The sequence below is a fragment of the Myotis brandtii genome, unplaced genomic scaffold (genome assembly GCF_000412655.1).
Source record: "Myotis brandtii unplaced genomic scaffold, ASM41265v1 scaffold165, whole genome shotgun sequence".
Lineage (NCBI taxonomy): Eukaryota > Metazoa > Chordata > Mammalia > Chiroptera > Vespertilionidae > Myotis > Myotis brandtii.
In genome coordinates, this window is record NW_005356042.1 from 15,781,254 (window position 1) to 15,802,644 (window position 21,391).

A 21,391-nucleotide genomic window follows, 5' to 3' on the forward strand; every position below is an offset into this window, starting at 1 on the left:
TTCCCACTTGGATACCTCTCCTTTCCCATTTTGATACCTTTTCCATTTGGATATCTTGCCTAATTGCTCTGGCTAGGACTCCCATACTATGTTGAACAGAAGTTGGGAGGGTGGGCATCCTTGCCTTATTCTTGATCTTGGAGGAAGAGTTTTCAGTTTCTCATCATTGAGTATGACATTAGCTGTGGCCTTGTCATATAGGGTCTTTATTATGTTTAGACAGTTTCCTCCTGCTCCTAGTTTGTTGAGAGTTTTGTCACGAAGGCGTGTTAAATCCTTTGAAGTGCTCTTTCTGCATTCTGTGTCCTAGTTACAGTACCTCTCTGGGACACTATATTCCTTCCTGAATCCCCAGACCCAGGCAGAGGGCCTGTCACCAGTGAGAACAGCAGACCCTCCAATAACATAGACTTGTTCGATGTGGTTTTGTTATAACATGGATGTGAAGAAAAGAAAAGAAAAAGAAAACACTTTGCAGCCAGGGCCACTGTCTGTGTGGAGTTTGCACCATCTCCCCATGTCTGCAGGGCTTTTCTCTGGGGCCTCCAGTTTCCTCCCACATCCCAAACATGTGCACGTGAGGTGAGTTGTGAGTCTACCTTGTCCCCGTCTGAGTGAGTGTGGGGTGTGTGTGTGTATGTGTGTGTGTGTGTGTGTGTGTGTGTGAGTGAGATGAAACCACTTCCTGGCATCCTGTCCAGGTGGGTCCTACCTTTCGCCCTGAGCTGCGGGGAGAGGCTTCAGCCACCCAGCCCTGAACTGGGATGAGCAGGTTGGAAAATACGATCCTATCTGTTTTTTTTTTTAGTCTTTCTTACATGTACATGGAGTTCACATTTTTTCCAATGTTTACTATAAGTGTTTGGGGTGTTTATTAGAATTTTGGTGATTTTTTGTGACCAGAAATATGCTGTAGAAACTTAACTCTTGTGCATACCATGTAGCCTATGGTCAAATTGGTTTCCTCATATGAGGTTCCCCTTAAAGTCAGTCCAAGAACCTATAGGGAGCCTTAAGTGAGGACTTAGTGTGTTCTAGAAATAGTTACCGAGTGAATGCGGGAAGGAGGGGGAGGGTGGAAAGCGCAGGAGGAAACTGCCAGGAGGAAGGGAGGAGACTCCGCTCTGAACTTTCTAGAAAGGGGCTCTAGGATCCAGGGCACCTGAGCCGTGGGCTCAGACTTGAAAAGCTCCCGGGCTGGTCAGACTTCACTGTCCACGTGCCAGCCCTGGGGCGGTGGCCTCTGGAGGGCGCAGGACCGAATGGTTCAGGCACAACCCCAACCCCAACGACAGGCAGTCCTGCGGCGGGAAGAGGGAGCGGGAGCGCAGAGCAGGAGCGCAGAGCGCGGAGCCCTGGAGGGAAGCGGGCACAGGGACTCGGGACTCCCCTGTGGCCTCACGTCCACAGACTTCTCCGCGGGCACAGGCAGCCTCTGCTTGGCGGGAGCGGGCCTCCTGGACTGTGCACCTGGCAGAGTGGACGCCTTCGGGAGGGACAAGGGTGAGTCTGGTGTGGTCTCTGGGCGCGGTCCGCCTTGCGGGGCCAGGGGGCTGCGGTGGGGTCCCTGGGCCGGGAGGGGAGATGGGGGAGTAACGGAGGGTGGGGTGGCCCACTGTTCGATTTCCCCGGAACTCAGGGCCCGGTTAGTTTCATTTCCTGCGCTCTGATGGTATAGCTGCCCGCGCGCGGGTCTCTGACTGACTCACTGCCTTCTGCCAAAGAAGAGGTGGAATGGGTGGGGGTCGGAGGGGCCTGGGAACCCGCTCAGAGGAGCCGTCCAAGAAGCCCTGGACAGAGGAACTCCAGGCTGTCTGTGGGTAAATTGCCTAAGAAGCCTACTGAGTGATAATGCCCTCATCAGGAAAGGATGTCTGATACCTCTTTTTTATTTTTATTTTATTTTATTATTTTATTTATTTTGAGGAGAAAAGGAAATGCCATTAGATTACTTATGGATTTATATTGTTATACCACTTAAAGATTTTTTCACTTTTAAAAATAGTAAATTTTCCCTCTCCTTGTTAGCAGCTTTCCATATTACAAATAGCACTGCAATGAACATCTTAGTATATATCTTTCTATACACATACAAGCTTTTCTACAGCATAAGTTCCTAGAAATTCACATTGTTGAGTCAAAAATATGTATATACTTCTATTCCCTCTTATCCTTTTGATATCTTTATCAATGGTTAATAAGCCCTAAGCAGTTTCAGTTATTGCAGTTTTTAATAGATTTGCATCTTATAGGTAAGTCCTCTTATTTATTTGTTTTTAAAAATCTGGTTATTCCTACCAATTTCCTCTTTGAAATTAACTTTAGGATCATTTTGTTTCAATACCAAACTATACCATTGGGAGTTTTATTGGAATTGCTTTAAATTGGGTTTAAATTGGGGAAGGATTGTCTGGCTTGTCATTTTTAATCTTCACAGCCAGAGATATAACAGTTCTCTCCATTTTTTAAAGCTTTGTTTTGTGTGATTTTCTTCATACCACATCATCACTTCTGTAAAATGTATTGTTTTAAATTGTCACTTTTATGAGTGGGGTATTTCCCCATTATCTTTTCTGATTAATTATTGTGGAGATGTAGCTTTTTTATGAAGCTGGTAATAGGATAATTGGAGCTTGAAGCTATGAAACTGAAATCTGCAAGATTCCTTGAGCAACACTTTCACATCTGATTCTGTCTCCAGTGGACCAGAGAAAAGTGTAAAGCTCATTGCCCTCATGGGTGCCAAGAAATGGCTTTGAAGGCATTTGCTTAGCAACTGGGAGTAGCTGGGTAGTATACAATCCACTGAGTCTTTTTAGACATGCCTTAATACCTGTCACTTCCCTTGCCAGGTCCATATAACTTTAAGGCAAGAAAAACAAAAGTGTACCCACTGGTTACTCAGTTGGTTTCACTTCCGCTAGTTTTTCACTCATCACTTTAAAGCCAGATTTGGGTGTCAAGCCAATGCAGTTCTCCAAACTGTTATCTGATCTTTAACATGGTGATAATAGGTGTCCCACCTATTTCATGGAGCTGCTGAGATTAACTGTTTAAAAGTACTTCGGAAACCGTTACCATGGTTTTGTACTTATTTAAATGCAACTTCCCTGAGCCTAAGTATCTCCAACTATAAAACAGTGAACTCATGGTTCCAAAGTTCGTAGCATATACTAACTGAATAGGGAGATTTGTGATCATTGTGATTATCATCACTCATTACTGAAACAGGTTGCCTTTAGTTACAAGTACAGCAAGCATGATTCAAACTGGCTTAAATAATAAGAAAGGTCATTGGTTCATGAAACATGTAATTGAGAAATGGGTAGACTTCAGGGTCAGTTCAAACCTTTGCATTTTCTATCCTTTTCTTTGCATTCTGTCATTTGTAGGTTGCTCATTCCAAGGCTTTAGGATTGGGGCTCCATGCTTTCTCACTCATTCACCCATATTCAGATGAAAGAGAGAGGGAGGGGGAGAGAAATTAAGAGTTAGAAGCTGGCTTCCTGGGCTGTCTTAGGGGATCCAGGAATCTCCCCGGCAACCATTCCCCTCCACTCAAGTTAGCCCGCGTGCCCAATTTTGAATCAATCACTGTGAAAGGCTATTAGGAATTATCTGATGGCTTAGATCACGTTTTCTCAGCCCCAGCACTATTGACCTTTTGGGCTGGATAACTGTTTGCTGTGGAGGGGTTGTGCTCTGTATTATAGCACCTTAACATCTACCCACCAGATGTAAGTAGCAATCACATTGCCAGAAGTCCTCTGGAGGCAAAATCTCCTTTGGTTGAGAACCACTGGCTTAGATACATCAGGTTTCACCTCTAGAACCAGAAGTGGGGCCAGCTCCCTACACACTCATTGCTGAATGGGGGAGGAGCAATAGCCACTTAAAATCTGGGCAGTAATAGGAGGTAGGAAAATGGGTGCTATGAGGGCAACACAGATGTTCACCACGATTCCTTTGGGCCTGGAAAACCCAAGTCTTTAGTGCAAATGCCTCTGAGGGAGCGGCACTTACATAATGAAGTCTTATTGGTGCATAGACAAAGGGTAGGCTATAACAAATGTACAGCTTTCTAAAAATGCAGCAGAGAGAGCTGGGGACGAGCACTAGGGAGACAGGGATGCTCAAGCATTGGGAAAAGAGATAGAAAGGAAAAGCTGAGATTGACAGAAGCCAAGTTCTGTTACAATCCTGAGTATCCTTGGCCAACCGTGGCCAAGGTTGCAAATTGGGGCTTCGTGGGCAATATCCAGTTGGCAGACATGTTTTATTTGACCCACACAGTTGGACTGCACACTTTTTTTACTTGGTTGCAAGATTTTATATTTTTAAAAGTTGGAGAGAGAGAGAGAGAGAGAGAGAGAGAGAGTGCAAATTGGGACTTCATGGGCAATATCCAGTTGGCAGACATGTTTTATTTGACCCACACAGTTGGACTGCACACTTTTTTTACTTGGTTGCAAGATTTTATATTTTTAAAAGTTGGAGAGAGAGAGAGAGAGAGAGAGAGAGAGAGAAATATCTATTTGTTGTTCCACTTATTTATGCATTCATTGGTTGCTTCTTGTATGTGCCCTGCCAGGAGATCGAACCTGCAACTTGATGTATTGGCACGACGCTCTAACCAACTGAGCTACCTGGCCAGGGTTGGTTGCAAGATTTTAAATTGAGAGATTTAACATAAAAATCCAGATTTCTGTCTGCTCTTTCTTTTTGTTTTCTTTTTCAAAAAAAATATATTTTATTGATTTTTTTATAGAGAGGAAGGGAGAGGGATAGAGAGTTAGAAACATCGATGATTGGGTGTGGAGAGAGCAGAGCGCCTGAAGAATTGCTTCTCTGTGTACAACACATCCAACAGCAACTTGGGCTTACTCCTCACGGGTGGCAGAATACTATTGTCTTCCTGTGACATTACGCCCTATACAAAAAAAAAAAAAAAAGAAACATCGATGAGAGAGAAATATTGATCAGCTGCCTCCTGCACACCCCCTACTGGGGATGTGCCCACAACCAAGGTACATGCCCTTGACCGGAATCGAACCTGGGACCCTTCAGTCCGCAGGCCGACACTCTATCCACTGAGCCAAACCGGTTAGGGCTCTGTCTGCTCTTTCAAAACTGGAAGATCTTCCACCACTGGACCATTTATCCTTGCTGGCTAACCCTTGCCTTCTTTAGACAGGGCCTGAGCTTTCCAACCCACCATCCTATCGTCACCCCTATACTTTGGCAGGATATTTTTGGTAGAATAGGCTAAACTGATATAATGACCAGACACCAAAATATAATGGCTCAAACACAATAGAAGTTTATTCCTCATTCACTTAATAGTCCGTGGCAGATGGTCCAGGTCTGTGAGCAGCCCTCCTCCAAATGATGAATCAGGGATCCAGGATTCTTCCTTCTTGAGACTCCACCTTCTTTCTTGGGACTCCAACACCCCTAGGGCTGTGTCATCCTATGCATCCAGCTGATAGTGTGTAAAGGAGACAAACACGCATCAGCCCAAAGTAGCACATATCATATCCACTCACACCCCATTGGTGAGAACTAGTCATGTGGCCACATCAAGCCTCAAGGAAGGCTGGGAGATATAGTCCTAGGTGAGCCAACACTTCCCAGCCACAGCTCTGTTATTATGGAAGGGCAGAACAGATATTGGTGGACGTCAAGCCATCTCTACCTTATATGAAATTGTGGGGAGAATTCTTCAGCCATTTAAATCACAGACACCCCGGAGGTTCCTGTAGCCCAGTCGTAAATATGCAGGAGATTTCTGGGACTTGAACAGATTGCATCAGTTTCTTCCAGGTATGGATATATTGAAGAACGTCATCTCCTGTGCCCAGTATGTGTACGAACTATGTGAAAAGATGCAACACTGCGAGGGACAGTACAAACGTCTAAGGAACCGCATCCACGGCCTGCTGCAGCCTCTGCAAGAGCTCCAGGACCGAGGAGAGGGGAACCTGTCCCCTGGGATCATCACTGCCCTGAACAATTTCCAGGCTGCCCTTGAGGAAGCCAAGAAGAAGATAGATAAGTTTAGCGATAAGTCCTTTCTCCATAAGTTTCTAAAATCAGGGAGGAACAAAGAACTCTTTACAGATGTGAACAATAGGCTGAACGATGTCTACCAGGAGTTCTCACTGACGCTTCAGGTGCATCAGTGGGTGTCTATTTCAAGCATCAGCAGAGAAGCCTGGAAAAAAGAGGATCAGCAGGATGCAGAGGAAGATTGGCGAGTCTTCCAGAGTCTAACCGGTAAGGCTTCTTTTGTCATGGGGAGTAAATGGGGGCATTTTAGTCTCTTTTGATTTACCAGAGAAGCAGGAAGGCTGAAGAGGTTTGAGCAGATGTCATTCATGTGACTCAGAACTCCTAACATCCATGGGCCCAGATATGGCGGGGGGCGGGGGACCTGGTGAAATTTGGGCAAGCCAGAGTAGGAGAGAGGTTGGGGGTGTTGATACTAATGTCTTCTTTGCTTCTTCATTCTCTTTGATGTAATACCTAGAATTCCAGAAGCTAATTCCTTCCAGCCTTACTTTTTCCAGGACCTTCTGTTAATATGTAAATTATCAGGAGGAAGAACTAACTAATTAACTAAGCAAACATGAATTGAGTATAGTCACGTGCCACTTAATGGCAGGGATACATTCAAAGAAATGTGTCATTCGGCGATTTCAGCGATGTGGGAACATCAGCGTGGACTTACACAAACCTAGATTGTCTAGCCTACTACACACCTGGGCTGTATGTTATAACCTATTGCTCCTAGGCCACAGCCTGTACAACATTCGACTGTACAAACCAACTAAAGATTAAGTCAAGAGAATATGATGCAATCAGAAGACATAGTAAACATGAGATATATGAGGTTGCTGCTGGCATAATATTGCATACGGTTTTACAGTAAACTTTTTTTATAAGTAGAAAGAGTACACTCTAAAATGACAATAAAAAGGATAGTATAGTAAACACATAACCCAGTAGCCTAGTCACTTATTATCAAGTATTATGTACTGTACATACAGTGGGGCCTTGACTTACGAGTTTAATTCATTCCGTGACGGAGCTCGTAACTCAAATTACTCGTATATCAAATCAAAAAGTGAATGAGTGAGACACGTGATGCTGGGCTGATTTTGTGTCATTCACTGTGACGTTCGCTGCGCCAACTAGCGGTGGGGTATCTGAAGCTGGCTCGCAACCCGAATTTTAACTCGCAACTCAAAGCAAAAAATCGGCCGAGAGACGGCTGGTATCTCGAAAAACTCGTTAGTCGGGACACTCGTAAGTCAAGGCCTCACTGTAATTGTATGTGCTATACTTTTATATGACTAGCAAGGTAGTAGGTTTGCTGAGACCAGCATCACCACAAACACATAAGTAATCACTGTGGGACATCACTTGGTGATAGGAATTTTTCAGCTCCATTATAACCTTATGGCCCACCATCATATATGCAGTCCATCGCTGACCTCAACATCATGAAGCACACAACTGTACCTACTGTATACCAGCTAGTGTTCTGCGTTTCTGAGACATAACACAGAGAAAAATAGACAAAATCTCTGCCCTCTTGAAACATAAAGTCTGCAGATAGAGGTCTAAGTCATTTTATTTAAAAGCAATGAAAGCCATAAGCAGGGCAATGAAATAGAAAGTGACAGCGGATGCAGACTGAGTGTTCAGGGAAAGCTTCTCTAACCGGTGGCATTGGAATGGACGCCTTGAATAATGAGAAGGAGCAAGCCATATGAAGATGAGGGAGAGGAGCATTCCCAGCAGAGAAAACAGGAGATGCAGAGGCCCTGAGATGGGGAATAAATGTGGCAAGTGCAAGGAACAACCAGAAGGCAGGATGGCTTTGGTGGGGTAGACATGGAAGAGAGAGTAGTATGAGATGGAGGTGGAGAAGTAGGCCGGAAGATACAGAGATACAGGAGCAAGGTCATACAGGGCCTTGAAGGCATGAAAAGAAATATAGGTTTTATTCTGAGTCATAGGAGCCAGGAAAGAGAGGTCTTAAACGTGGGCCTGTCATGATTTGACTTGTATTAAAGAACATCACTTGGGCCCTAACCGGTTTGGCTCAGTGGATAGAGCGTTGGCCTGCGGACTGAAAGGTCCCAGGTTCGATTCCGGTCAAGGGCATGTACCTTGGTTGCGGGCACATCCCCAGTAGGAGGTGTGCAGGAGGCAGCTGGTCGATGTTTCTAACTCTCTATCCCTCTCCCTTCCTCTCTGTAAAAAATCAATAAAATATATTTAATAAAAAAAAAAAAGAACATCACTTGGGCTGCCATGTGGCAATGGACTGTAATGATATGTATTAGTCAGTTGCTATACTAATACTGCAGTAACAAACCATCCCAAAACTCAGAGGCTTGAAACAATAGTCATTCATTCTCCTGCTCACAGATCTGTAGGTCCATTGGGATTCTTCTGATCTCAGGGGCCTGGACTGGGCTGGGCTCCAGGCAGCAGGTCTAATTTAGATCTGTTTAACCTGTCTCATTCTGGAGCCGAGGTTGTAGGAGCAGTGAGTCCTTGGAGAATGTTCTTTTGGCAGAATTGCAAGAAGGCAAGCTCCACAGGACCAGCACGATTCAAGCCTCTACTTGTGTCCACTAATATTCAAAGCCATCGATGTAGCCAAGCCCAACATGAAGGGACAGGGAAATACAGTGTGCCCGCTATGAAGCTATAATAGTGTGGATGTATAAAACTATTACATAGGAGTGAAGAATTGGGACCAATCATTCAACATACCCCAGAGGGCAAGAGTGGAAATGTGAGCCTAGTTAAGAGCCACTTTGAGACTAGGTAAAAGATGACGGTGGCTTGAACTAGAGTGGCCCTTGAACTTGGTGGACTTAGTGGAGGACAAGGCCTTAGGGATGAAACATGGGCTAGGTTGGAATAGGGGGTGACAGTGGGGCCAGGGCCACCAGAAGAGGGAACAGAGCGGAAGAATGGAAACAAATGTGGCCTCTTTACCCCTTTGCAGATCCTGGTGATAGGAATTCTAAACTCGTCCCTTTTGTAAGGATTGTGGGTGGAGAGAGAGGAAGTGAGGAGAGGGTAAAGGACATTTGAATGAACCTTCTGGGCACTGGAGCCCAGCAAAATCACTGTTCTGCCACCTTGATGTGGAAGGTGGTCCATCCCCAATCAGGTCGGCAGGAGACACTCAACCAGGACAAACCGCGCCTAGAAGAGACCTGTGGGCAAAATGGGTTCTTTTCTGGACGAGGGAAAGTGAGACATCTGTAATCCTCCAGCCAAACACCCAACAAAGAGAAACAGAATCAGGGGTTGGGGGCCAGGGGAGAGAGGTGTGTGCAGGGGCCAACCCAGCTGAAAGACAGGACTGGCCCCCAGCCTTCCTAATCTTCAGCACTCATTGGCCCACTTCCTGGGAAAGGTGGGGGGCATGTTAGTGTCATCAACTTGGAGGACAGGATTTACTTTCTGCTCTTGTTTTCAGTTTTGTTTGTTTTTTTATTGCTTTTTTCCCCCTTGACCTTCCCCTGGCCTCCCCTACCCCCCAGTGTCTTGTGTCCATTGGTTATGCTTATATGCATGCATACAAGTCCTTTGGTTGATCTCTTACCTCCCCTCCGCCCCACAACCCTCCCCAGCCTTCCTGCTGTAGTTTGACAGTCTGTTTAATGCTGCTCTGCCTCTGTATCTATTTTTGTTCATCAGTTTATAATGGTCTTTATTATTCATAAATGAGTGAGGCTTTTCAGTTTTTAAAAACACTTTTATCAAGTAATACATTCACAAGGTACAAAAAGGGCCCTGCATGAGAAGTAAATGTCCTTCTCACCCTTGACCTCACAGGAACTGTTTCCTTCCCAGACATAATCTTCTTTACCAGTTCGTTGAATAGCCTTCCAGATATTTAAGAATATAGATTTTTTTATCAATGTTACACTATCACTAGCATCCTAAACACACTGTTCTGCTTCTTGCTTTTCTCACTAAATCTTGAATATTCAGCCATATTAATTTCCGTAGAGTTGCCTCGTATTCTTTGGTATACATGGGCCAGATTTATTTATTTATTTATTCATTCATTTATTTTAAAATATATTTTATTGATTTTTTTACAGAGAGGAAGGGAGAGGGATAGAGAATTAGAAACATTGATGAGAGAGAGAGAAACATCAATCAGCTGCCTCCTGCACACCCCCTACTGGGGATGTTGCCCGCAACCAAGGTACATGCCCGTGACTGGAATCGAACCTGGGACCTTTCAGTCCGCAGGCCGACGCTCTATCCACTGAGCCAAACCGGTTAGGGCGGGCCAGATATATTTAAACAACTCCCTATTGATGAACATTTGAATTGTGTCCAGTTTTCACAATTGTAAGTAGTCCTACCTTAAGTATCTTCGCATATATTTCAGGATATCTTTAGGAACAATTCCTATAAGTGGGTCAAAGAGTATGAGCACTTTACTTTTTTTTTTTTTTTTTTTTTTTTTTACAGATGTCCCCAGCCTCTTTCCCTCCCCCTGGCACTTAAAATTTTGATAGAAATTGCCAGATTGTCCTCTACAGAGGTTAGATCAATATCATTCCTACCAACTATGTATGAGATTGTGTTTCTCCACACTTTTCTTCATTAGCTTTAGCACTGAAGGTCCTATCAGTTTTTAAATGTATTTCTGATTATATAAATAAGGATAGATGAGATTATGCTATGGTGTAAAAAAAAACAAAAACCACACAACAGTGTCTCAAAGAAAGAAAACTTTATTTCTTATTTAGGCAAAGTCCAGGAGACTCCGAGGTAGCAGCTGTCCTTTCCAGGAACTTTCAAGGTTATGGCACTTTCGCATTGACACAAACTTCCTTCGCATTTCTTTCACTTCATTTCCTAGTCAAAGCGAGTGACACGGCCATGCTTCAAGGCATTCACTATGTGCTTAGAAGTAGAAAGATGAGCCCTAACCAGTTTGGCTCAGTGGATAGAGCGTCGGCCTGCAGACTCAAGGGTCCCAGGTTTGATTCTGGTCAAGGGCATGCACCTGCAGGCACATCCCTAATGGGGGGTGTGCAGGAGGCAGCTGATCGATGTTTCTAACTCTCTATCCCTCTCCCTTCCTCTCTGTAAAAAATCAATAAAATATTTTTTTTAAAGAAGTAGAAAGATGAATATTCGTGAGCAGTAGTAGTAATCCCTACTGCAATGAATATGGTAAGTTAAAGAAAATGGGACCTCGGTGTGCTTTTAATTCGCATTTCTATTTTTGAGTATTTGCTACTCTTTTTTCCTGCAGAAAGTGAAATTATCGAAGCTTCAGTGGAGCAAGTGAAAAATGAAGTGGAAAAAATCATGAGGCGCCGTGAGTTACCTGTGACCTGCTGCTTCTGACTGCCCCCAAACCAAAGTCATTTGTTCAGTAGGAACTCCAGTCTTCCCCCACCCCACCACTGCCCATTTTCTAGGCTGGATGGTTGGAAACAGCCCACAGGTTTGCGGATTTGCTCATAACTTAGCCCAGGCTTCTGTCCATGGAGTAGCATTTGAAGGGAACTTCTTGACCTCCAAGATACCTTCTAGTACCGGTCTAAGCGCTGACAACTTCCTCTAGATCAGCGGTTCTCAACCTGTGGGTCGCGACCCCTTTGGGGGTCGAACGACCCTTTCACAGGGGTCACCTAAGACCATTGGAAAACACATATATAATTACATATTGTTTTGTGATTAATCACTATGCTTTAATTATGTTCAATTTGTAACAATGAAAATACATCCTGCATATCAGATACAGTGGGGCCTTGACTTACGAGGGTTCGGAGACCGAGCACGTTAAGGAGCTCGTTAACTCAAATTACTCTATCAACTCAATACAAAAAATCAGCGAGAGACAGCTGGTATCTCAAAAAACTCGTTAGTCGGGACACTCGTAAGTCAAGGCCCCACTGTATTTACATTACAATTCATAACAGTAGCAAAATTACAGTTATGAAGTAGCAACGAAAATAATTTTATGGTTGGGGGTCACCACAACATGAGGAACTGTATTAAAGGGTCGCGGCATTAGGAAGGTTGAGAACCACTGCTCTAGATAGTATCGAAGCTTCTTTTGCTGAATTCCCAAGAACAAATGCAAATCAAATTTAAAATATTCATCACTCATTTGACCAATCTGTATCTGCTGTCAGAGCCTTGTACATAGAGCCAAGTCAGATGCAGAGAAAGACCCTGCCTTAGGGGAGCTCACAGCCACAGGGTAGGAGGGAGGGAGAGGAAAGAGAGTCATGTGAACACATACCAGCAGTGGAGTCACTCAGCTTGAACTGTGTATCTCACTATTAGAGCTGAAATGACTAAACAAAATGCTAAATGTTCCAGTGCCGAGCTCAAGTGGCAGTAGGAGTAGGAAGGGCTCCAAAACGAGTGAGACGGGTTGAGATGGAGGTTTAGGCTGGAGAGACAGGCAGGACTTGAAGAAGAGGGGCAGGAAGTACATGACACATTTTTGTTAACCATCCAGCTGTGTCTCTACTGGTCCTTCAGAGGCTCTGGAACCTCTTACCCAGGCTGAGTGAGTCAGAAGGTCCTGCTAGGGCCAGCTTTGGGTCATGGCATAAGGCTTCCCACTTACATGTTTACAGAGACACGTCTTCCCTTAGGACACCTTCCTCAGCTCATTGACTCTATTTCCTTCTGTCCTACGGTCAGAATTACAGAAATCAATAAAGGCGGCCCTAGCATATAAAATCACGGAGATTAAGAAGGAGGAGCTTTCTGATTGGATCTCTCTAAAGAAAAATGAATTCAGCGAAGTTTTTAAAGGAAAATATTACCAATCTCCAGTGGCCATAAAAGTATTCAACAACGTCCAGACCAGAAACCCTGGGTAAGTGCTTTTGTATAGTTACTATCTCATGTATCATTTCACTTCCTCTCTAAAACTCCCCAAGGAGAGAGGCGTATTGTCTCCATTAGGTGGGAGAATGGGGCCCCAAAGGGTGAAATGACTTGCCCTCTACTCTTAAGGAGCAGAGCCTAGACTTTAAGTGCATGTCTTCCAACCTCAATTCTAGAAACTTCTCTCTTTTATTCATACATTTAGTTATTTAAAAATTTGTATTCCCTTCCGTTCCTATTTCTCAGTTCCCCATCCCCTCCACAGGCAATAAAGTGTGTTTTGTTTGTAGGTGTTCTTGTAAAATGTATGTTGTTGTTATATGTGCGTGCATCTTTTATTTTCACAAGCGGTAGTGTTATATGTCTGTTGCCTACTGTTCTTACCTTTTCCACTCAGCATCAGGGAACTAGTACTGTACTTGTAGCCCTTTCCTTCTGACTGCTGTCTGTGGTGTAGACCCACATTTTACCTATTTTTCCAATGATGGAACCCAACCTGTTTCCAACGTTCCCCCACCAAAAATAATGCCACCATAAGTACCCCTTTATGGACCTGTATGAGAATTTCTTTGGGCTGTGTTGCCAGGAGGGGAATCAGTGGGTCCTAGAGGAATCATGGGTCATGCTTATATGAAATTGACTAAGTACTACTAGAATGGGTTGCAGGTGCCTATACTCTCCCCAGCAATGTGTGAGAGCTCTAGAGTTACATATCTCTACCAACTCTTAGTGTTATCCAGCTTTCTCATTTTTCTCATGCTTATGGTTATAAAGTAACATCCTATCGCTATTTTGATTTGCATTTCTGTTTACTAATGAATTTGAACATTTATTCATATGGCTTTTAGCTATTTGGGTTTCCACTTCTCTATATTGCCCTTCTTTCTGTCATGGTTGCTGTTTTTGTCATGTCCATGTGTAGAAGATAAACATGTATATTGTGGCAATTAATCATTTCTAAGTTTGAGATATTGCAAAGGTCTTCTCTCATCATATTTTCTATACTTTAATTTTGCCAGTGGTGTCCATCAACAGACAGCTTAAATTTTGATGTTATTAATTCTACCAAAATGTTACATTATTATGTATTTGTGCTCTTGAGGTGCCCTTCCACTCCCCTAGGCATTCCAGATTTCTTCTATTAACTTTGAGTTTTACTTCTCACATTAGGCTTTAATTCTCCTGGAATCCACCTTTGATATTATGTAAGGCCTAGTTTTATTTTTTATCTATACAATGAATCCATTTTCTCTACACCAGCTATTAAATGTTTTCCCCCATTGACTTGTGGTGCCACATTTGTTGTATGTTAAGTTTCTATTTAGACATGGATCTGGCTCTAACCTCTCTATTACATTCCACTGGTCAATTTGTCTTTGCACCAATAACACTGTTTTGCTTTTATTATGACTTTTTAGTAATTCTCAGTATCTAGTAAGGTAACTTACTCCATCTTGGCTCTTCTTTCTCAGGTTGACTAAGCTAAATAAATATCACATTCCTCAACATACACATTGAGATTTTGATTGGGATAGTATTTTTAATAACTTTATTGACACATCATTTACATACCATAAGATTCACCCATTTAAAGTGTATAACTTACTGGCTTTTAATATATTTACAGAGTTGTACAACCATTGCCATAAAGTGATTTTTAGGACATTTGCATCATCCCACAAGGAAACCCTAGACCCTTTAGCAGTCACTCCCCATATACTGCTACCCCCACCTTCTCTAGCCCTAGGCACCTACTAATCTACTTTCTGTCTCTATGGATTTGTGTGTTCTGGATATTGCACACATGGAATGATATGATATGTGGCCTTTTGTGTTTGACTCCTTTCACTTAGCATGATCTTTTCAAGGTAAATCTATGTTGTAGCATGTATTGTGCATGCTAATTCTACTGCTAAACACTGCCATCAGTGGCCAAGCTCATCTCACCCCAGGATGCTGACAATCCCCCACACATGCACAGATGGTCCCTACACTATATGTTCTCAGAGGGACCCTCCCATCTTGAAATCTTAATTGTCCCTTTCATCCTCATAGAACAGTGAGGCATGTTTTCAATAATGAGGTCACAACCATGAAGAAATTTGATTCTCCTAACATCCTGCGTATATTTGGGATTTGCATTGATGAAACAGGTAAGGAGTGCTTCTGAGGTTGGGCCTTCTTTTGGTGGTCTGTCATATATCTTATAATGCATTGCATTTTTAAAGAAGAGCTGGAAGGGTGGGATCTATATAGTGTGATTATGATCAGTGTTCGTTTTTCTGCATCCCAAGATGCAGGTTCCCATATCCTTTCAGGAAACAAGGGCTTGAATTTGGCTTCATCCTGAAGGCTGATTTGCACTAATGTGGCCACCTCCTCTTCTCCCCGTCTACTGGGGATCTTGTTCAGATACTGGCCTGAGTGATGGAAGCATCTTGTTGCAATAAAACATGATAAAGCTGCCTGATCAGTATAAGGAATCTACCCTGGATCATCATTAGTGTAGATCAAACCCCAAGACTCAATTAACCTGCCCCTTTATCAAGAACAAGGAATCTATCCTTGCTCATATCATTAGTGTAGATCAAACCTAAAAACTCAATTAACCTGCCCCTTGACCAAGAACCTCATGTGTCAGATTCTTTTTCATTTTAATTTTTTAATGTGGCTGCATTTTCCCTCATAGCATGGCCTCTCCTGTGGGTTATACATTGTTGCTCTTGCCTACAGAGGGGACAGAGCAACCCCTTTAAATGTTTTATTCCCCTTTAGACGTTTCTCTACAGCCTCCCTCAACTAAAGGAAAACTTCCAGTGATATCTGGTCTCCTGGGTGATGGCTGAGGTGACTGACTCATTCTTTGTGTGTCGGTTCTTGCATCTGAGGGTGTGAACAAAACAGAGCCTGCCCTCTGGGACCTGAACTTGAGTGGGGGAGACATTACTCAAATAACTAAGAGAATGTATAATTACGACATGCCAAATACTATGAAGAAGAGGTATGGGAACTCTGTGGGTATTTGACCCATTCAGTGAGGTCAGGATGCAAACTGTGTGAGATGGGGTTAGAGGGTGGGGGGAAAGCAGTGTAGCGCTGATTTCTGTGTCTGTAGAGATAGGGGGAGATGGGCTGCAGAGCAGGACCTCTGAGTGGGGCTGATCTTCTTTCCATCAGTGACCCCACCTCAATTCTCCATTGTCATGGAGTACTGTGAGCTCGGGACCCTCAGGGAACTGCTGGATCAGAAAAAGGACCTCACATTGGCTGAACGCATCGTCCTGGCCGTGGGGGCAGCCAGTGGCTTATACAGGTACCATATGGGTTGAAAGGATGCTGAGAAGAACAGAATGAGTCTTCCTTCCCTACTGATATCCCAGAGAGGATGAGAGAACAGGCCAGAAGCCCAAGATAGTCTCCCCTTCCTTAAGTTTTTGTTGTTGTTAATCCTCACCCGAGGATATTTTTCCACTGATTTTTAGAAAAAGTGGGAGGGGGAGAGACAAAGAGAGAGAAATATCGATGTGAAAGCGACACATCAATTGGTTGCCTCGAGCACTCGCCCTGACCAGGGATTGAGCCCACAACAGAGGTACAAGGGGGAGAGGCATGGTACTGACCAGCCTCCTTGTTCCGGTAATAACTGTCAAGCCTCCCGGGAAGGTCTTGCAAAGGTCACTAACGCTCCCTGCCTTTGGTCATGTCAGGCTGCACCATTCCGAAGCCCCTGAACTCCATAGAAACATCAGCAGCAGGAGCTTCCTAGTAACTAACGGCTACCAAGTGAAGGTGAGTGTGGCCTTCCGGGGGGCTCTTTGAGTTCAACCTTGGTGACTGTTTGGTGCCGGGAGAGGGACACCTGTTTCCCAGAAAAGCTGTGCCTGCTTGTTTCTCTGCCTTAACCTTAGAACTGAACTCAAAACTCTTTCCCTGCCTGGACAGCTTTCCGTGTGCCCACCATAGGTCAGACTCAATCCTGCCTGCTGTTAGGATGCCTATCTTCACTCACCACCTGCTTAGCAGGGACGGGCTAAGAGTCATTTCCCTTATTTTTTAAGAGACTGGGACGAAATGATTTTTAAAATATGTTTTTATTGATTTCAGAGAGAGGAAGGGAGAGGGAGAGAGATAGAAACATTGATGAAAGAGAAACATTGATCGGCTGCCTCCTGCACACCCCCTATTGGGGATCGAGCCTGTACCTGGGCATGTGTCCTGACCAGGAACTGAACCAGCCACCTCCTGGTGCATAGGATGAGGCCCAACCAACTGAGCCACTCTGGCTGGGCGAGAGTCATTTCCCTTTAGATTCCTGGACACCACTTCTACATCCCCCCAATACCCACCAGGGGATCTTCTCAGGCCCAACTAGGCATTCAGACTTACAGGACTGACATAGGCCACACTTGGCATTTGGAGTCACTTAGAAGGGTATCATGCAGGAAACATAGCTTGCCAGCACGGCAGCGTCAAATCTTTCTCTCCAGTGGAGTCCCCACGGCTGTCCCACAGTCACCCAGGAGGTGTTCTCTTTGCCCTGCCCCAGGTGCTAGAGAAAGAGGCTCCCTCCGGTGGGTGTGGGGTCCTCTAGCCTTAGAAGCCTCATGACCCTCAGAAGTCATATTATAACAACTTCTGAGGCATATCTTCAAGTGTCCCCACGGAGGCATGCCAGTTATAAGATTCACCACATGCCTTAACCGTTTTGGCCCAGTGGATAGAGCGTCGGCCTGCGGACTGAAAGGTCCCAGGTTCGATTCCGGTCAAGGGCGTGTACCTGGGTTGCGGGCACATCTCCAGTAGGAGGTGTGCAGGAGGCAGCTGATCGATGTTCCTCTCTCATCGATGTTTCTAGCTCTCTATCCCTCTCCCTTCCTCTCTGTGAAAAATCAATAAAATATATTTTTTTTAAAAAAGATTCACCACGAAGTCCAGCATCCCTATCAGCTCTTTATAGTCTGCATACCCTGTCAATAAACTTTACCAATCAGTGACCATTTTTTGCCATCAACATATTACTTAGGAGCATAGGTGACAGTCTGCTTTTATCGGGTTCCCAAGGAAATGGAGCTAAAAAGTTGGATTCTAATAAGGAAGAGAAAGGGTTTAACTCAATGTCCATAATTCCCAAATGCTGAAAGAGTATTTTCTTTGTCATCCATAGATGGCTTTCTTTCTTCCAGCATTATGAATTTCAGAGACAGCCCCCCAAAAACAGAAGTTAGTTCTTTTTTGCCATTCCTCCTCGTCGGTGTGATATAAGTGCTCCCAAAGCACCATGACTATATCACTCAGGGTCCTCATCCTGCCTGACTGTAACATGTGCTCTTCAGCCTTTCCTCTCTGGTATCTAGCATGGTGCCAGATGTCAGAGGATGTTAGTGCTCAGTAAACATGTAATGGAAAGGGGATGAGCCCGGCCAGTGTTGCTCAGTGGTTGATGAGCGTGGATCCATGAACCAAGAGGTCACTGGTTCGATTCCCAGTTCAGGTACATGCCTGGGTTGCAGGCTCAATCCCCAGTGGGGTGTGTGCAGGAGGCAGCCGATCCATGTTTCTCTGTCATTAATATTTCTACCTCTCTATTCCTCTTCCATCCTCTCTCTCTAAAAAAGTCAATGAAAACGTATTTTTAAAAAAGGGTGGGGGATAAGCCCTCTACGTGTCTTATCCTTTCCTCACCTTGCCGCTAGGTTTGCATGTCTAGCCAAGTTTGGGGGTGGCACACCTCTGCACACCGATGGTACTAATGACAGGTGTACATGGAGAAAGGAGAATATCTGCTCCCATTAATTGTGTTGTGGCTTCTTTAAGAGCATGGCATTGGCCATGCAGGATCAGTGGGGGTAACTCAGAGTTGTCATGTAAAATCCAAAGCAACAGGCTGGCTGTTCTATAGGGTCAGATCAACAGAGAGGGTGCCCTATGTCATTTTTTCAACTGCTTCTGAGAGAAAGCAAGCCATGTGGTAGCTCCATGCACCTCTTCCACCCTCACTTAGTGGAGTTAAGTCCTCAACTGAGAAAGCACTGCATCTAATACAGTGATACTAGAACAGCTACAACTTACCAAGTCTTACAAGTGCTTTATAACCATTATCTCAGGTAATCCTCATTGCCCCATTTTATAGAGAAGAAACCTTTGTGTTTCTCTTGGTCAATACACCATAATAAATTAAACCCATAATGCCAGCCAGTATGGTAGCCACACAGAGAGAAGACATCACTGGAAATACATTTCAAAGGTAAAAGACTCTCCCCGACAATCATGTGTAGCACCAAGCCCTTGCCCACTACTCCCAACCCAAGATCGTATTGTTTCTTTCTATCTCTAATTCACCTCTCCATCTAGCTTTCAGGATTTGAGTTGAGCAAAACACAGACTTCCATCAGCAGAACAACTAAGAGAAAAAAAGAAGGGACAGTCAATTCCACAGCATATATCTCACCTCAAAGACTGGGAAATGTGTACTATAAATATGACATAGCAGCTGAAATATACAGGTATGTTCATGTTCTTGCTCAGACTCTAACTCAGATGAACAGGACAGGAAAGCCCAAGTCAAACTCCACATCCAAACACCATCATACCTCTACTCTGTTGAATGGAATTGGGTGGCAATCAAAAAATTCACTGAAGTTTCTAGAAATGGCTAAGAGGTGTGGGAAAACAGGAACATTCTGATTGTTCAGCTTCTCGGTTTTCTTTCAGCTTTGGAATTGTCCTCTGGGAAATCGTCACTGGGAAGACCCCGTTTGAAGGTAACCAGGGTGAAGGTTGGCTCAGATGGTGCTGGGATTGGGTCCTTTTCCAGAAGACTAGAAATTCCCCATCAGTGCTGTCCTGGGTGTTTTGTTCTCCAATGTGGGCACTGCCTGGGCTGGTCACTGAAGTCATTGGAAGCTCTTGTTTCTTCAGTACTTAAAGTCCCTAAGTCTGATGCCAGCAATCCTCATCCAGAGAGATGTGTGAGTGCCAGAGCAATATTTCAGCCTCTCATCCTCTTGTTTCCATGCCAGGCTGTGATTCTAGGAAGATCCACCAGCTGGTGGCTGTGAACAAGCAGCAGGAGCCACTGGGTGAAGACTGCCCTTCACAGTTGAAGGAGATCATTGATAGTTGTCGGGCTTACGAGCCCTCCAGGCGGCCCTCTATTAAGGGTAAGGTCCTCTCTGATCCGAACAATGTGAGCCACATGTGTTAGTTCACATTTGTGAAAGATTTCCTTTATGGTTCACAAGCAGGGGTGATTTTGCCCCTCGGGGGACATTTGGCAATGTCTAGAGATGTTTTTTGGTTGTTACAACTCAGGGACGATGGGTGGGGTAGATCATACTACTGGCATCTAGTAGATAAATGCTACTCAACATCCTACAATGCAGAGGACAGCCTCCTACAACAAAGAATTCTACAGCCCAAATATCAATAGTACAGGACTTCAGAAACTCTGTGTTAAGGGACGGTGTTTAGTCTAAAGTGGGTTGGGGAGGTAGATTATTCCAGCTTATATTCACTATATTCATATTCTCTCGTTCTCTCTCTCTCTCTCTCTCTCTCTCTCTCTCCTCCCCCCTTCTTTCCTTCTTCCCTCTTCTAGGCTCCCTTGCAACTCAGGGTCAGCCTGGTATTAGAGAATCTAAAACTGAGACTAATTCGCACTAAGATGGGAGTTTACCCCTCCTTTGTATTTGAGAAGTTGACCAAGTAAGAAGGAACATCATATCACTAAGGCATGAATGCAGATGGTGGTTTAGGCTCCATCCAGCCAGACCAAAGGGAGTGCAGTTTATGCACTGTTGTGCAGTGTAGAAACATCTTTGTGCTTCTAGCTTGGCTTTCAGCTCCCTTTTATTGTCTAACTTTCTGCTCATTCATTCACAGAAATCTCAGAGAAACTGTCTATCTTCTACAAAGCTGTGGATTGAAACAGAAACTAAGGAGTCGCTGGACAAGAAACTGGAAGAGGCGAAAGCTGGGCATCTTTCTCTCTCTTATCCTCGGCATGGAGGATTTTTTTTATTTATGGATTTATTTTAGTTATTTATGGATTCAGGGAGGCAGCACTTCTCTGTTACAAAGAGAAAACAGTTCCAGTCATGCAGAGCACATCCCCCTCCAAACGATATTGTCAAAAGTATGTCTCTGATAGTAACTGTAATAGATGTTTTACAAAAACGTATCTCTCTCTGTATGGACACCTCTTAGCACTGTGACTTTGCAGCTCCTCCCATGGCAAAGTGGAATCTACACATGAAACTAATATATTATTGTATGTCAATTATATTTCAATCGAAAAGAAATACTCTCTCTTACAAACTGAAAGGTTTATAGATAATGCAATGATATATCTGGAGTTTAATTTAAAATAATTCAGGGGGAGGGAAAATAATCTTACCTAATAATAGACAAACATGTAAATTGACTGTCCCTCCGCTATGCTCACAAGCCAATCAGGAGAGTATGCAAATTAACCTAACAAAGA

The 21,391-nt window shown here is 44.1% G+C and overlaps 1 protein-coding gene across 3 annotated transcripts; it reads left to right on the forward strand.

The window, feature by feature from the left end:
* Positions 1-1,083: 1,083 nt before the first annotated feature.
* On the forward strand, positions 1,084-21,330 carry MLKL (mixed lineage kinase domain-like). 3 transcript variants are annotated; one of them, XM_014536745.1, is made up of 11 exons: positions 1,084-1,503; positions 5,824-6,276; positions 11,312-11,377; positions 12,721-12,898; positions 14,965-15,062; positions 16,087-16,222; positions 16,617-16,698; positions 19,261-19,412; positions 19,621-19,670; positions 19,929-20,069; positions 20,791-21,330. In XM_014536745.1, exons 1-11 carry the CDS (start codon positions 1,263-1,265, stop codon positions 20,832-20,834), a joined length of 1,641 nt encoding a protein of 546 aa, XP_014392231.1. In that variant the 5' UTR covers positions 1,084-1,262; the 3' UTR covers positions 20,835-21,330. The 3 variants fall into 3 exon arrangements, with proteins under 3 accessions (XP_014392231.1, XP_014392230.1, XP_014392232.1); XM_014536744.1 differs by having other exon boundaries at positions 5,824-6,273; positions 11,306-11,377; XM_014536746.1 differs by having other exon boundaries at positions 1,427-1,503; positions 5,814-6,273; positions 11,306-11,377.
* The last annotated feature ends 61 nt before the right edge of the window (positions 21,331-21,391 follow it).

Excerpts from the sequence above, each read along its gene's own strand:
- MLKL (XM_014536744.1), top strand. The coding sequence starts at position 1,263 with ATGGTTCAGGCACAACCCCAACCCCAACGACAGGCAGTCCTGCGGCGG. Across the intron at positions 16,699-19,260 it reads CTAACGGCTACCAAGTGAAG|CTTTCAGGATTTGAGTTGAG; the intron begins GTGAGTGTGGCC and ends CTCTCCATCTAG. Across the intron at positions 20,070-20,790 it reads CAGGCGGCCCTCTATTAAGG|AAATCTCAGAGAAACTGTCT; the intron begins GTAAGGTCCTCT and ends ATTCATTCACAG.